The 17,423-nt window shown below is 36.2% G+C and overlaps 1 protein-coding gene across 3 annotated transcripts in view; it reads right to left on the bottom strand.

Annotated features, from left to right (window-relative positions):
- Nucleotides 1–17,167, bottom strand: part of CUNH14orf28 (chromosome unknown C14orf28 homolog) — a 32,096-nt gene extending 14,929 nt beyond the window's left edge. Inside the window, exons 1-5 of one of the 3 annotated variants that reach the window (XM_054591589.1) lie at nt 16,884–17,167; nt 13,313–13,837; nt 11,320–11,409; nt 9,939–10,073; nt 8,347–9,177 (exon numbers count right to left, since the gene is read on the bottom strand). In XM_054591589.1, the coding sequence (XP_054447564.1) occupies nt 8,994–9,177; nt 9,939–10,073; nt 11,320–11,409; nt 13,313–13,836 (933 nt within the window). In that variant the 5' untranslated portion in view covers nt 13,837; nt 16,884–17,167 and the 3' untranslated portion in view covers nt 8,347–8,993. Of the gene's footprint in view, nt 1–8,346; nt 9,178–9,938; nt 10,074–11,319; nt 11,410–13,312; nt 13,838–16,883 lie in introns of those variants that run through there. The other 2 variants (XM_054591560.1, XM_054591671.1) reach the window with 2 other exon arrangements.
- Nucleotides 17,168–17,423: the final 256 nt, after the last annotated feature.

The following is a 17,423-nucleotide window of genomic DNA, read 5'->3' as shown; positions in this document are numbered from 1 at the left end:
AAAATTTTAGGCCGATATCCCTGATGAATATAGATGATAAAATCCTCAACAGAATTTTAGCATATTGGATCCAGCAATATGTTAAAAAGATCATAAACCATGATCAGCTGGGATTTAATCCAGAGATGCAAAGTTGGTACAATATCTGCAATTCAATAAATGTGATATACCACATAAATAACATGAGGGATAAAAATCACATGATTATATTGATAGACTCAGAAAAAGCATTTGATATAAATCCAGCATCCATTTATGATAAGAAATCTTTGCAAAGTGGACACAGAAGAAACATACCTCAACATAATAAAGACCACACATGATAAACTCACAGCAAATGTCATACTCAGTCGGCAAAAACTAAAAGCATTTCACTTAAGATCAGGACAAGAAAGAAATGACTGCTTTCACTTCTCTTATTATGGAACTCCTAGCCAGAGCACTTAGACAAGAAGAAATAAAAAGCATACAAATTGAAAAGGAGGAAGTAAAATTGTCATGATTCACAGATGACGATACTGTACACAGAGAGCACTAATAATTCCACCAAGAATCTACTAGAACTGATAAATGATTTCAGTAAAGTAGCAAGATACAAAATAAATATCCAGAAATCAGTTTCATTTTTATAAATCAATAATGAGCTATCAGAAAACTAAGAAAACAATCCCATTTACAATTGCATAAAAAAATACAGTGTCTAGGAACAAGTTTAACCAAGGATGTAAAAGACTTGTACTCAGAAAATTATAAGAAATTATAAAGAAAGAAATTGAAGAAGACACAATTATTGGAAGCATATGGCGTGTTCATGAATATAAATAATTAACATCATTAAAATATCCATACTAGCTAAGGCAATCTATAGATTCAATGCAATTCTTATCAAGATACCAAAGGCATATTTCACAGAACTAGACCAAATATTCCAGAAATGTATACGGAAGCACCAAGACCCAGAATAGTTGCAGCAATCTTGAGAAAGAACAAAGTTGAATGTATCACACGGTACCTGATATCAAACTATGCTACAAGGTCATATTAATCAAAACAGCATCATACTGGCATAAAAACAGACATATAGATAAATAGAGTTGAATAGAGAGCCCAGAAATAAACCTATACCTTTATGGTGCATTAATATTTGATGAATGAAGCAAGAAAATACAATGGGGTAAAGATAATCTGTTCAATAAATGGTGTTAGGAAATTTGGGCAGCTACATGCAGAAAGAAGGAAAGGAAGGAAGGAAAGGAGGAACTAGACCACCTTCTTACACCACATTAGAGAAACTCCAAATGGATTTAAGACTTCAATGTTAGACTTGAAACCATAAATATCCAAGAAAAAATAGGCAGTAAAATCTCAGTCATTTCCCATAGCAATATATTTTTTTGATACATCTCCTTGTACAAGAGAAACGAAAGAAAAACTAAATTAATGGGACTACATCAAACTAAAAAGTTTTTGCATGGTAAAGGAAAACATCGGCAAAATGAAAGAAAACATAACCCACTGACTGGGAAAACATAAGGGGTTAGTATTTAGAATTTACAAAGAACTTATACAGCTCAACACCAAAAAAGGAAAAAAACAAACAACAAAAAAGATTCAATTAAAAAATGGGCAAGTGATTTTGAATAGACACTTCTCCCAAAGAGGACAGATAGCCAACAGACATATGAAAAGTGTCAACATCATTAATCATCAGAGAGATGCAAATTGAAACCACAATTAGATATCACCTCACACTTGTCAGATGGCTATCATCAATAAATCAACAAACTATAAGTGCTGGCGAGGATGTGGAGAAAGGGGAACCCTTTTGCACTGTTGGGAATGCAGACTGATACAGCCACTGTGGAAAGCACTATGGGGTTACCTCAAAGATTAAAACTGAAACTGCCTTATAACCCATTGATTCCACTTCTGAGAGTATATCTGAAGAAACTCTAACCCTATTTTGAAAGAATATATGCACTCCTATGTTCATTGCAGCATTTTTTATCATAGCAAGGATCTGGAAGCAGCCCAAGTGTCCACCAGTAGATGAGTGGATAAAAAAAATCAGTGGCACCCTTACACAATAGCATATTACTCAGCCATTAGAAAGAAAATCTTACCTTTTGCAACAGCACGGATGGAGTCAGACAGTATTATGCTAAGTAAAGACAAATACCATATGATTTCACTTATTGTGGAATTTAATAAAATAAACTAAGAAAATAGAAAACAAACTCATAAGAGACAGAGAACAGGCTAACAGCTGTCACAGGGGAGGGGAATTGGGGAGTTAGGTGAAAAAGGTGGAGGTATCCAGCAAAAAAACCCAAACACCTCATAGACACAGACCACAGTATGGTGAATACCAGAGGGAAAGGGTGGTGGTGGGAGGTAGAAGAGATAAAGGGGGGATAAATGGTGATGGAAAGAGACTTGAATTTGGGTGGTGAACACACAATACAATATACAGAAATATACAGAGGATGTATTATAAAATTGTACACCTGATATTTATATAATTTTATTAACCAATACCGCCTCAGTGAATTCAACTAAAAAAATGAAAAGTTTCTAATTTTTAGTGTACTCGAAAAACTTCTTTAAGCCATTTATTGAGTGAAGCAGGATTTAAGTAAAGATGGACCAATCACTTTTGTCATCGTGATTAGAAAGAGAAGTCTTGGAAAGGACATTCTTGTGTGTGCCCTTAGGAGAGTTAACAGTTTAAATAGCAGCGGTCCTAGATTCTATTCAAGTAGGTGGTTCCCACTGTTTAGAGGACTGAGTCAAAAAGTTTCAGAGCAAGATTTTAAAAGATTTTCAATAAATGTTTTTGGACAATATATGGTATATAATTGATTTTGAGCATGGACAAGATGGGATATTTCATTATTATTTAGTACCTAGGGAAGTTTAAGCTATTCACATTTCTCCAACGTTTAACTTTTGCTTTATTTGTTTATGCATTTCAAACTAATTGATGAATTTAACATTTTTTTTGGTTTAATATCTTAATCTGTGAGCTTAATTGCCACAGAAATGTCAGCAATGGTTTTCAGCCAACAAACTTACAATATTTACACAGTATTTAGTTCATATTTTACAGCAGCACTACTAACCTAATTTCATTTCTTAATAAAATACTGAGAGAGGAATCAACAATAACAGTAGCTAACATTTTCATGGTGCTTACTATGTGCCACACTCTAAGTGCTATACATAATAATTCATTTCATCCTCACCACAACCTTTATGAGATCTATTATATTATCTTCATTTTACAGTAGAAACAAAATAGATATGTTAAATAATAGACTCAAAGCCACATAATCAGCGACTGAGTCAGAATTTGAACCCAGGCAATCTGGCTTTAGACTCCAGGTGTTTAACTGCCAATTTTTTTTCCCTCTCTCTGACAGCATAAAATTCAGTACCATAGGACCGATGATAAAAGAGATAATTCAGTGGTACTGTGATCATATATCACAATTCACCTTGAAAGTCTGCAATTCCTTTATCTTTTTTCCCTGAGTAAAAAATGTCAATCCTGAATCAGATCTTCTGGCATTTCCCTGAGCTCCCTAGGGACAGGAATTCCTAACTTTTTCAAAAGAAGAAAGAAAGCATAGAGGAGTTCAGACACTTATGAGAGTTGGGGAAACAGATGAAGATACTTACAAATATTTGAACTGGGATGTTATTGGCACAGAGCATAGCTAACCTCATCAAAGACATCACTACTAAATGTAATCCCCAAGTTACGAGTTTGTGTAGTGTCATAGAACAGAAGGAAATTTGGGCTTGCCTTATCCAAATCCAAAGTATAAAGTAGATTAATACTTTTAGGCCAGAAAAGTTCCTTTACATTCCATACTGAGGAACTTTTGCCACCTACTCTTCATGTAGAAGACTATGAGAGTTGGAAATCTAGCGCTGCCCCTCCACAAATCTAGTTAACATATTCACCAAGTACATATTTTTTTTAATTTTCAAAGGTTTTATTTATTTATTTTTAGAGGGAGGAAGGGAGCAAGAATGGGAGGGAGAGAAACATCAGATTCTTGCATGCCCCAACTGGGGTCCTAGCCTGAAACCCAGGCAATGCCCTGACTAGGAATCGAACCAGAGACCTTTTGGTTCACAGGCTGGCACTCTATCCACTGAGCCACACCAACCAGGGCTGCTTTAAAAAAAAAATTAAAAAGAAATTTCTTTATGAGAGAGAGAGAGAGAGAGAGAGAGAGAGAGAGAGAGAGAAAGGGAAATGTGATCAACCAGCCACCTTCCACACACACCCAACCCAGGGCTGAGCCTGCAACCCCAGCATGTGGCCTGGCCAGGAATGAACCCCTGACCCTCCCATGTGGGAGATGCCCCAACAAACCGAGCCACGTTGGCCAGGGTTCACCAAATATTTAAAGAGGATCCATCCCAATGGCCCTCTCACTTTCCTTTAGTCTCTTCCCTCTGATTAGAAAGTATTTGAGATTAATTCTTATGAATTACTTTGGCTACAAGAAATTTTTTTTCTGTATTTGATGATTTTTGAAAATTGTTTTATCTGTAACTTTAGGGTTTATAGCTTTCTAACAGAAATTAAAGGTCATTAGCCTTTGTGGGTAGAGGCAATAGGACTTGACAATTGCCCTTGAAATCACAAACTAGGCAATCTGTCCTCCCCAAACCTTCTGCAGGAATGCTAGGCAGGAACTGTGAAAGGCCTATTTTAAAGACCTCAGAGCAGATGGGTGCTGATCTGCTCTTCCTTTGTACTCTCAAAGCCTCACATGCTTACCCTGCCATAGTACTTTCCTCTGTATGGTCATCAGTCTACTCATCTTTCCCATTTTCTAGACGTGTATACCTTCAGGGCAGAAGTTATATCTAGTTCAACCAGCAGGTAATAGATAGTCGGTATGTATTAAGCGAACGGTGCAGAGAGAGTGTCTGATGTTAATTTGTTCTAGTTTGTAGCCCCCAAATCAAGCTTAGCTTGGCTGGGTAAAGATTTTTCCAGCGCGTCATCTCCTCCCAGCCTTAACCTGGTGGCTTCTTGGCCTGAGTATGGGTCAGCTCTCGTTTCTTGCCATCTTCTCTACTCCTTTTCCTCTGCCCTAAAATTTCCAGATGCTCAATGTGCAGAGATAGTGTCCACTTCCCTTCCCATCACAAACTCTCTCGGATAGCTCTTCCTACTCTACCTTTAAAACAAGCTAATCATGCTCAGTGTATTTTACTCTATTACTCCTCTGTTAGGTTAACAGGGAAACAAAGCCTATCTGGTTGTATCCTTTTGGGGACAATGTATACCACAGGGTCTTGCTTCCCAACTCTGGCACGTGGAATAGTATTGAGATGCAGGTAGAAGAATGTAAAGGAATGACATCCTTCATAAAGTAATGAATTTTTGAAAGTTGGAGAAGATAAAAGCTTCTGAAGCCAAGTGTCCAGGTATAAAGAAATGTCTGAACAGGTGGCCACAGCAAAGTTTTCTCACTCTGTTTTCTCACGCTGATTAATTCTGTCACCGCTATGTCAAACCCCTGGGGTATACCTCTTATTTCAAAGCCCTAGCTCATTGTTTCTTGGTCCTCTTCAGTATGGGGGAGCCATGTTGGGTGGAGAAATCATGAATGATTCTTTCCTTTACACTTTTTGTTTGGATTTACTGATTTTTTACTGATTTAAATGTAATTTTTACAATTACATTAAAAAATAAGGCTACAGAATTCAAAGGAAAAACCAATGATGAAAATGAAGTTAGAGATTTCTAATATTACCATGGGTAATTTGTCTACACAGCTCCTTTGCTCCCCAAGCTGTTACTCCAGTCCATGTATTTTTAGGGCCCTGCCAGAGCAGCTCACTTTGTCATTTTCAGGATTTTCCCCTTGATAGCTTGCAGAAGACCTCATTGAGAAAACAATGGGTGGACTATAGAACCGATTGCTCATTGTGGATAAATAACCTAATATACCTCCTCAAGAAGATATCAGCATATAAAGAAATTATGTAGCTCCAGAGACTCCCCATTAACTTCTTCCTCAATTTCCCAGAGATAGAGTAAAAGGTTGTTTTCCCTGGGATCAAATTAAATCTGAATTTAAAAGGTGACCAGATAGTGAAACCTGGGCCATGTGGGTGGGTTGGAACCTCTTAATAAGTTATCAAGATAAACTTCAAAAGCTATGTGAGGTTAGCTTCTAATGCAGAATTTGATGCTGATTTTAAATCAGCATTAATAAAGGAACATGAGAATATAGGGTGGGGCAAAAGTAGTTTTACAGTTGTCCTTGTATTATTTATTATTGTATTATTTTCCATGTGAAGCCTACTTTTGCCCACCCTGTATAAATGTTTATTTTGGCTGTAGTTTAGTACTTATTGCAGTCATTTTTACATGAATTGCTTACCCTTTCTTCTTATAGTGCATTACAATTATTTTCAAATAATTGTCATTTAATAAAACTAAACTGTTGATATGCTTAACAAGTACAGCTTTTTGTCACAGTAGATATCTGCTTATATATAGCTTAGTTGTTTGTTCACACTCTAAGAATGAAACAGAATATAAAATTCACCCTAGTAAGCATGCAAAGCCTGGCTGTAGTCAGTTATCTTTAGTTCTTTTTTTCCCCCCCTTTGATTGGATCAGATCCATTGAGGCCTCAGATATTAAATCAACCCTAAGAATTAATAGTAAAAAACCACCCTGAATGGGATAAACCCAAGTAAGATCACTTGTTAAGTTGGGAGGGAAAACGTTTCTTTTGCTGAAGAGAGGTACGTTGGAAATTCCTCCTTAAATTTGCTATATTTATTCTTTATTCCTGAGGCCAGAGTTTTAAAACCATTTTTGCTCTCCCCATAGTGTATAGTTAACGATTTGTGGCATTTTGATTATTCCCTTGTATCTTTGCTTCCCTCCCCCAATTTCTCTAAGGATGTTTAAGGTTATAAAGAATTTTCTGTCACTTTCACATTCTGCAGATTACCTAATTCACTGTTTTTCACCCCTTTTCTAGTATGTGGTTAGCAAGGAATAATTTCTTCTTTCTACCAACCAAACACCACCTAAAAATAAAGTACCTATTATTCTTAAACCCAACCATCTTGGGTCCAGAAGACATACTTAAATTCCATTACACATTAAATTCATTACTGATATGAGCTACTGCCTAATTTGAAAAAAAAAAAAATCTAAGAAATTCATTAGTAAAGGAATTTGGGAGACTTGCCTGTACATGACAGAGGTAGAAAAAAATGTTTATTAGCATGTTCATGGTAGTCAAGATTTTAACAAACATCTAAATCCTCACAACAACCCTGTGAGGTAGGTAAGTCATTGTTTTGTGATAAACTAGTATCATTCCAATTAAAGTGCAATTCCTAAAAAAATAAATCTGCAGTAGGAATAATTCTGTTAATGATACCATTTATGTATATGCTAGAATTTGTTTTTGTATACTTTGATTCATGCAATAGAGTGTCCCCAGAAAAGTTTACTGTAAATCAAATCCTCCTTAAATACATGCAAGGAGCTATTTAAGTAAACCCTGGGGTGAATTTATTTTTATAAAATAAATCACTACTTTTTATCTCATGAGAAAAAATTTTCATAGTAGTTGCTCAAAGTGAGGCATTTTCAGCAAGGTTTTCCCACGTTTATACATTCTTCAGTAAGTTCTCTCAACACGGCACCATGCTAATATAAGACAATTCACTGAATTAAGCCTAGCAATTTGGTATATGGCAGTGACCTGGGTTATCATGTAGAAATCTCCCATATAATATTGCGTTCAATCTCAACCCAAAACATAAGGTGAACTGTTTAATGAAATGTAAACACTAAAAAAATTGTAATATATTTCAAAAAGTGTTTTCCCTTAAGAATGTTAATTTTTTCCCTTTAAATTTTGAGAGACAGAGATCTTAGGGTCTTTGAAGAGAAACAAAATATTCTGATATCTGTAACAATTCTAGTGATTTCTATTGCAAATCAAAGTCACATGCTACCAATTTACTGCTTATAAGGGAGCCGGCAGATGTTACTCGAAAAGTTATTTTTTCCTGTGCCAATATGACTTACTAGGAAAATATTTCTAAGTACCCATGTTCTCTTAAGTATATACTTAAAAGTATATTTCTACTTTTAATCCAGCATTTGTAAACATCCAGTTGCCTAATTTTTTATAGCTGTCTTAGCTGCAAAATACATTTTTAATGGAGAACTTCTATTACATTTAATTATGAGATCAATGTTTAGATTAGTTATATAATTTATTTTTTAACAGTAACTCTAATTAGACTTAGGAACTTAGTTAATACTTAAGATCTGCTGGCAGGTTTATAATATTTCAGAAAGTGGTTAAAGAAATTTGCCATTATAAAGAAATTGTTCAAGCCTAGAAAAACATTCTGACCAACAATTTCAAAAAACTGTTTCAGGAAAATTAGGCAAAACAACAGGTAAAATAGACTAAGCCATCTATAACTTGTACATTCAAATACATACTAGGTTCAAGAGTGCACTTTGGATTATAGTGAGGTAGGGCAAATATTGTGAGATATATTTTGAACTGTGAAATTTATATAAATGGAAACACTGACTTGTACCCAGGTTTTATTTGGATATATCTCCCGCCCCTCAAAGTTGAGAATTCAAATGACAAGTGTTTTCTTAGATTCAAGGACAGAATTGTAAAAAATCTTTGAGGTACATATAAATAAAAAATACAAAGTTATATTTTATTTCAACATAAAATACGTATAAAAATAAACCTGGATATAGAAAAAAGAAATACAAACATTTTTGCATAGATTCTCTATATAAAACATTTACCTGGGGCTAAAACACTGGAAAATACATCTCTGAAACTAGTATAGTTGAACTATTTCCTTGGATACCAAGTATATACAAAGTAAAAGCCCTTCATCTTGGGGAACATGGGCAGGAGGGAAAAACAATTAAATTTAGCATCAGTCTATATTTATTTCTCTGTTGCTCGAATATAAACCAATGATGACAAGAGGAGAAACTCTGGGGGTTTATTTAGCAAAATTAAATTCACATTTCTGAGGCCATCATAGTGCATCCAATGTCCATCAATCTGGAAAGCTGCAGAATAATGATGTTCTTCTTTGTTAAATAATGTGGCACCTTCCAACAAATACCTGTAAATTCAATGACAGTGTGTAGCAGAAAATTACAATACTTTGTTCTTAAGATAAACATTCCTTAAATTTTTTTTTTAAAGGTTTTATTTATTTTTAGAGAGGGGAAGGGAGGGGGAAAGAGAGGGAAACATCAATGTGTGGTTGTTTCCCATAGGCCCCCTACTGGGGACCTGGCCCACAATCCAGATATGTGCCCCAGATTGGGAATCAAACCTGTGACCTTTTGGTGCACAGGCTGGCGCTCAATCCATTGAGCCACACCAGCCAAGGCAGCATTTTATTTTTAAATGATGACCTCATATTACATACTTCTTTCACTTGAAATACAAATAATAGCCAGTGTTTACTGTTTACTATATGTAGGTACTATATTAAACACTTTTCATGTGCTATCTCATTAAATTCTCACAGTAATGGCACCAGATAGAAACTTGTCACGTCTGTTTTATAGATAAGAAAACTGATGAGTTAAACTGGTTAAGTTACTAGCCCAAGGTCACATAGCTTGTGAAAGGTGGAGCTGGATTTGAACCCAACTGTCTATTCCATAATCCAAACACCTAACCACTATGAACACCACCAGAGACTAACTCCCTATATAGAGTCTGATCTTATCTAGAATACATAAATTTAGAGAAAGCTATGATCTTTTCAACAATATTTCCTTAAGGGCTGGACAAAATCATACTAGAATAGCAGAAAAATATAAAATATATCTATTTTTTCTAGTTTTGTGAAACAAACAAAAAAACACCTACTTGTGATCAGATAAATCCAAGTGATAGGGTACATATGCCAGATCTTCAGATTTCCAATGCTGCATATTTAGGACAACAAAAGGGGGTGCACCATGGCAGAAAACTCGTTGGGAGAATTCTCTTAAGCCACCACACCTAAAATTGAAATAGGCATGAACCTTATTAAACTTGGAATAAAGCTGCCTTTTATCACTTTTGGGTTGTCTTTATACTTCATGTCATAATAAGCATAATTATCTGTTTCAGGTATGGATGATGGTGTGGCTTTATTAATACTTTATATTGGATGGGTGAAAGCAGGCTTACAGTTGCAAGTATGCAAAACACAGTTTATTCTTGTATCATTTATTTGTATTACAACTGTAAACCTACTTTTGCCCACCCCTGTATATCTATTCCCAGTTTAAAGGCTCTGAAATTCTACATAGTAGAAATGATATTTTTAAAACTCCAGGAAAAGCTAGCTATTTTATCTAGGCTTATAAAAGTGAGTAGCTTTTATTTTTATTTTTTTGTTTTTTAAATTTATTTTTTGCTTTTATCTTTAGATACATTTTTCTTCATATAAGATGGATTCAAAGGGAAATAATGGCGGGGGGAAATAATGTAATTCTTACAAGCTTCTTTAGACTGGATAAAATTCTCAAATTGTTTCCTTTTGTCATAGGATGAAGCAAATTCTGTTTTCTTAGCAATATCAAGTATTAAGCATCTGGATAAGAATACAACAAATAGTTATACAGTAAAATCTTGATTAACCGGAATGCTCATGGTACAGTATTTTGGTTAACGAACATTATTGACTGAACACAAAAATCATTTTGTTTCAGTATTTGTTATTATGATACATTAGTTCACTTTCTCAACTTAAGTACAATTAACCGAACATATTTTCTTTCCTTCTTCTATAATTAGTTAGCTGTAAGATCATCCTTCTAAATATTAGTTCTCATTATACAATACTGTAGATAAAGAAATTAAGAGACTGAGATGAATATATCCTTTCTGCCCCTCTGGATTTTTCTTTATGCTATGTTAAATTTTTTGGTTGTAATTTACCTCTTTCTCCTAAATGAGGAGTGCAGAAAATATCCAGTTAACTGAGGGTCCCGATTAATTGGGTTCCGGTTAACAAAGGTTTTATTGTACCTACTCAGCAGTGGGGAAAAAAAGAAAAGGCATTTGCTTTGTATTTGTCAATTAACTGCAGTATTATCTTCTACTTAATAATGACAATACAGCATAAAATAGTATAGGAAACTATAAGGTGTTAAGATTAAAAAAATGTTAGATTTCCTTTAACATCAAAGAGCGTGTCAGTCCAGGTTTCTTTATAAACAATGTAGAATACTTTTATCTTAAATGGCTATCATATACTCACCCACGTTCTTCACACAGTTCAATCCTGGAACAGAATAACTCATCGACAGCCAGTCGTATCAAGTTTCCATGTGGAATTTCTTGGGGAGGACTACAACAATTGCAAAATGCATATAAGAACTGCTTCAACATTTTACAGGTAAATACATTATTAGGATTACAAAATTTACAGGTCAACTCATTATTAGCAAACCAAGTTAACAAGTAAAAGTATACCTCTGTTATTTACCTTTGTCTTTCTTGCAGATAGTATAGAGACACCAGTTAAACTTAATAAATGTCAATGTATGAAGCTTTCCAAAAAACGTTAACTCTTTCTGTAAACTGCAATATGCAGTTGTTGTTACTTTAAAAAATTTTCCAGCCCTTGCTGGTGTGGCATGGTGGGTTGGACAAGGGCTTGTGAACCAGAAGATTACTAGTTTGATTTCTGGTCAGGGCACACGGCTGGGTTGCAGCCTAGGTCCTTGGCTGGGGATTTGTGAGAGGAAGTTGATATATGTTCCTCTCCCTCTTTCTCCCTCCCTTCCCCTCTCTCTAAAAAATAAACAAAATCTTAAAATTTCTTTTCCCCCCAGAGGATTCAATAGAAAGAATTCTGGTCAAGGGGGAAGAAAGTAGGATCCAGAATCAACCAAGCAACAGGTTATTCAGGTTGCTAGACTAAGGTGAAGCCACTAAGGTGTTGCTAGACTTGTCCTCATCTATCTGACTTGTTAAAATTTTTTTCTCCTACATATTTCAGAAATTGTTTTAAATATAGGATTAAAAAAATAGGCAAAAACTTAAAAAAGTTATATAAAGTATAATATTTTATTAAGCATAAAATATCAGTATTAATAAGCATTGTAAATATTTCATTATAGTTCCAAAACATATGCAAACTAAAATATTAGTTTTAAAAAACAAGACAAATTTCTGAAATGCTTTTTAATCCATTATGATTTAGAGTAACAGAATTATTTTGCTTGACAGAGATTTCAAAATCAACATCCTCATATCAGCAATACAGGAAAATGGAAAAAGGTATATTTCAAAGAAGGACACATTAATTGCTAGACTCTAGAAGTATAAAATACCGTCAGTTTTCCACAAGTATCATGATGCTATAATATTAAATATGCTATAAAGAAATGTGAATTTAGTAAGTTAGGTTACGGGATATATATCCCCCCAAAGAGAACAATCTAGGCTGTTTTGCTGAACCATAGGGCCAAATACACTTTCTGACAACAATATGTTTGGGTCTGTTTTTCTGTCCTGTCCCCACCCCCCCCCCCCACCGCTTTGGCAATTATCCTTTCTTAGCTCATGTACCCTTGGGCGCTTTAATGCTTCCTCATACTTCACTAGGGCTTGCTAGTTTGGCCTTCCTCCCTGTCATTCACCAGCTTGGAGGTCTGTCTTCTCTCTGAAAGTCAAAAAATACTTGGCAGGGTACCAGTACCTTTCCTAGTCAATGAAAATACTCCTTATAGCCACATCTTATTCAGGTATATGAGTTCTGTCTATAATTAAGCCCTGGCCATAACATGAAGGAGTACTTTCACTTTTCTTGTTCATGTAGAACTAGTCCACTCAACAGAGATTTAAGGAGTGAAATACTATGTTGGAAACATGTATTGGGTAGTGTTCTTCAAGACATTACATTTGTGACATTGGAATTATCTACAGTCATATTAGTAAATTCAAAGTAAGAGCAACATATTTTGCACTCTGAATAATTCATTATTCTGCAAGTGAAATATTTCTCAGTTGGTTTTTTAAAGTAAATTCTAAGATGTTTGGATGTTTCTGTCATGGGACCTACTGGAGTCTTGAATTTGTGTAGTTGATTTATGTTTAAGTAATTACACAGAGTTGTACTCTAAGAAATACTTTGACTATATATACAAACTGATATTTATAGCACTTAATTTAAAAAGTAAACTCTTTCTGTTAAAAGTGACAAAACAGACCTCAGAGAACATAAAACAGATTTTAGAGCAACTTACTTTATATTAATTGTGCGCTGCTGATCTTCCTGTACTCGAGTTGGGCATCGCCAGTTGGAACAGTAACTCTCTTGTATGGTAGACATGAGATTTTCGAGATTTTTTGTAAAATTATCATGTTCATTCCCAAACAAATCAATTATTAATGAAGCTTTATAAACTTCCGATTTATATTGCTGTTTTTCCATCTTGTCCCAAATCCAAAGTAGCTTCACAGTTGTAAAACTGTAGGTGTCCATTAAATAAAGAAAACAGTCTACAAACTCTCTACCTAGATGAAGAGAGAGTTCTCTGGGAAAATTTTCATTTTCATGAAGAATGACATATAATAACATTAAGAATCCATCTATAGTGCAGGTATTTTTCAGTCTTATTTCAACATAGAGTGGTGTACAGGATACAGCTTTGCGGCCAGCTTTGATAGTAAAAACACCTCCCCAAGGAAGAACAGGCCTCCAAAATGAGCGATCTTGGTTATAGTTATTTTTAATTGATGCTTTGATCTCTTCAAACAGTGTCTTCATCCTGTATTTTAAAAGTTAAAAATAGAACAGGTATGTGACTACTTATGATATCTTTAAATGAAAAAAAAGCAATCTAAAGACTTCAATTACATTTTGTTAAGTGGCCTCCCAATATAACAAAATTGCTTAAAATAATTCTAGCTATGAGCCATTTAGAGGGCAATATGCATGGTCTTTAGAAAGACCACATAAGCAGCAACCTTTTTTTGAAGTAAGGAATAGCCATTTGATAGTTTATATTAATTATACTGCAGATTTTATCTGTGATATAGGAAACCCCTGTAATAAAGAAAATCTTAAATGAAAGTAAAGCTATTTAAAGATACAATCTAAATTTGATTGCATGAATTTCCAAGGTAAACCTTTTCCTTCTGCCCTCTAAAATACAAGCTACGCTTCATTTTCTTGTTAATATGTGTAGTCTCGCTTACAAAATGAATACACTGCAAGGAAATCCTTATTTGGGCTACAGAATAATGATCAATTAGCTTTGAAAAATAACATAGGAAGAGTAATCATGAGAATTTAACTGAATAGTAGCACAGCTAATACAAAAATCATTTCTATGAATGCTGGGATTTTTACTTACAATTTATGACCATGCTAGATATCCTATTGTGTTGGCCAAAAATTTCATTGTTTTTTTCCATAGTGGCTCTAGTAGCACTTGGCTGTCTTTCACTTCACTCAGAACATTTTTGTTAAGACTGTATTGCGACAGCTGTAGTATCAGTGTGCACACAAAAAAAAACTTACCAAACTTGGTGAATTTTTGTGTAGCCATTTTAATATTGAACAAGGAAGAAAATAAGCAACATTTTCAGCATATTATGCTTTATTATTTCAAGAAAGGTAAAAGCACAAATGAAATGCAAAAAAAGATTTGTGCAGTGTATGGAGGAGGTACAGTGACTGTTTGAATGTGTTAAAAGTGGTTTGCAAAGTTTCGTGCTATTGATTTTTTGTTGGTGGATGCTCCATGGTCGGGTAGACCAGTTGAAGTTGACAGTGATCAAATCAAGATATTAATTGAGAACAATCAACATTATACTATGCAGGAGAGAGCCAACATACTCAATATCCAACTCAATAAAGTTAGTGAAAATGAAAAATAATGTCTTTTATTTTATGGAAAAAAACCATATGGACTTTTTGGCTAACCCAATACAATTTGAATTACAGAAACCATGCTGTGAGATCTGATTTAGAACTTGAAAAGTATTCTGATTCCCTTCTCTGTATATTTTGGGAATGGACTGAGGTGTCCTCCCTATTTAAATTGGCACCTATCTTTCCCCTAACTTTGAGGACAGCTAAGTATTTTGTTTTTAAAATCACTGATGGTATTCTAATAAACATGTTCACGTCATATGTATGTTATATAAAGCAACATTTAAAAAAATTAAAGAATGACGTTCTAATAAAATAATTGAGAAACCACTTGGGACAAAAAAAAAAAAGTCTAGAAAACATCATACTGTTTTCCAATATAGTACTTTTACAGAAAAGTATATGAGTATTTTTTTATGAAAAAAAGGTAAGTCAGAAAGATAAGTGAGTGACTGAGGTCAGTGTCTTATTTTGGCCATCTTTTGAAGTTCCACACCCTCCCAAGCATAATGTGAATCCAAGACTTAATAGTGCTAACCTATATGTTTTATTTGAGCAAGAAACTTAGTTCAAACTGATTTTATAATACTAGCAGACTAAAAATTCAGTTTCATGATATATTAAACACACCAACAGTATTTTTGGCTTGAAGAAAGATAATCTGCACGCTAAAATATTCAACGCTATATTTAGTCCTTAAGTGTAGGTGTTTATATACAGCCATTAATAAGTTGGCTCTAGTCAACCAATTAGGAATAAGAGGGCGTGGCAAATTTGGAACCTAGGAAAATACAGTTTCTCATTAAGAATTAACACATTTCCGGAGCAGATTCGGGGGGAAAAAATCATAAGGCATTCAGATACGTTAAAAATAAAAATCACTTTGTTCATGGTTTATTTCTGTTGAATATAAAGAACTTTGTAGCAATGTCATAAAATCAAGAGCTTGAGTTCAGATCCCTCAATATTGCAATGAAAAGAAATCGTAAATCTCTAGCGGTTTTTTTTCCTTTCCCCAAATTCTTTTGGACATGACCGAATGAAGAGTAACTATAGTTCTATAAATCAACAATTATACTCGAAGAGAATTAAACTACAATTTTATATGTATATATGTAATGAAACTTCTTTAGCCTTTTCTGAAAAGGGGGGGGGGGGAACAGAGGGAATAGAGTATTGGAAGAATTGGAAGACACAATCTAGTATTTCCACTAACGTGGTGATTTGTCCCCCAAAAAACTACTAAAAATTACTTAAAAAGATGGAGAAATAGCTACAAAGAGCTTTACTCACAACCGTCTCATTTTCGCCACACCTTCTAAGATTGTTTGTTAGGCACTGTATTAGAAATCCTGGAGGAGTTATTCGGCTGTCTTTATTTTCCTGCCTCAACAGGCCCTGCAGTTTGAATAAACCTGCTTAACTCCCCAACCTCTTATTTCCTTGGAAAAAAACCACCTTTCTTTTTTTTCTTTTCCAGTCATTTCCAAGGGTGACAATCTGTACTCCACTTTAGTCATAAGGGCCGGACCATTTGCCAATGGCACTGACCATCGGACTCCCTAAAAGCTCGGGGGTCCTTAAGGTCCCCTCTGGAATCAGCATTCCGAAATGATATGAAAAATGGACACGCGCTCTCCCCAACAAGCAGCGCTGGGTGTCCGGGCGGGGACTGCCTAGGCGCGCGGTGGGCACCCTGCTCAGCACCCCCGCACTCCAGCCACGCCCACCCTGCCCCCGGCCCGCCACACCCTGGAAGGCCTGGCGCCAAGCACAGGCTCCGCACCGCGGGAGGGTCTCTGAGCCAGAAGCCGGTGTAGGAGGCTGGACGCCTCTGTCCGCATCCGGTCAGTGGCCCCGCAAAGCGTATGGGACTGCGGGCAATGGGTTAGGGGCTGGGCCGCCGAAGGCATTCCCACACGCTACAGTCTCCGTACCAGGAAGGTGACTACTCGTACCTCCCCGGGGACCGAAAACTGCCGGTGCCGCCGCCCCCGTCGCCGCCGCCGCTTGCTCATGGAGAGTCCGGGCTGCCGTCGCCGACACATCTACTAGAACCGCCGGCTGTCTCGACCTCCCCCGGCGTGAGTGCTGGGCTCCGGCACGGCCTCCATCGTACCCGCCGCGGCGGGAGCCACAGCAGCGGCGCCCAGACCCGATCCGCCAGGACCCACGGAGCCAGGACCGCGGGACGCGTTGCTTCTTATTACGGAGGAAGATTCGGCCTGACCTCCGCCTCCCGCTCCCCAACCCCCAGTTCCCAGCTGCCTGACGGCGCTACTGCGCAGGCGCAAAGACGCCCTGGCCAAACGCACGTCTGTCGGTGTGTATACAGCGTTCAGCTTCGCCCAATGGGAACCGACATCAGGTGCAGAAGGGCGGGACCTCGCAGAAGGGGGCGGGGTTTCAGTGTTGGAGGCTGAGCGGAGCAGCCAAAGTGGGTAGGGTTTGCACGAAGGCGGAGCTTAGCTTGATTT

This window comes from Pteronotus mesoamericanus, unplaced genomic scaffold, assembly GCF_021234165.1.
Source record: "Pteronotus mesoamericanus isolate MK-2021 breed Mesoamerican mustached bat unplaced genomic scaffold, CSHL_Meso_final contig_100, whole genome shotgun sequence".
Lineage (NCBI taxonomy): Eukaryota > Metazoa > Chordata > Mammalia > Chiroptera > Mormoopidae > Pteronotus > Pteronotus mesoamericanus.
Note: the sequence above shows the minus strand (reverse complement) of the source record. Positions and strands in the feature narration are given on the sequence as shown.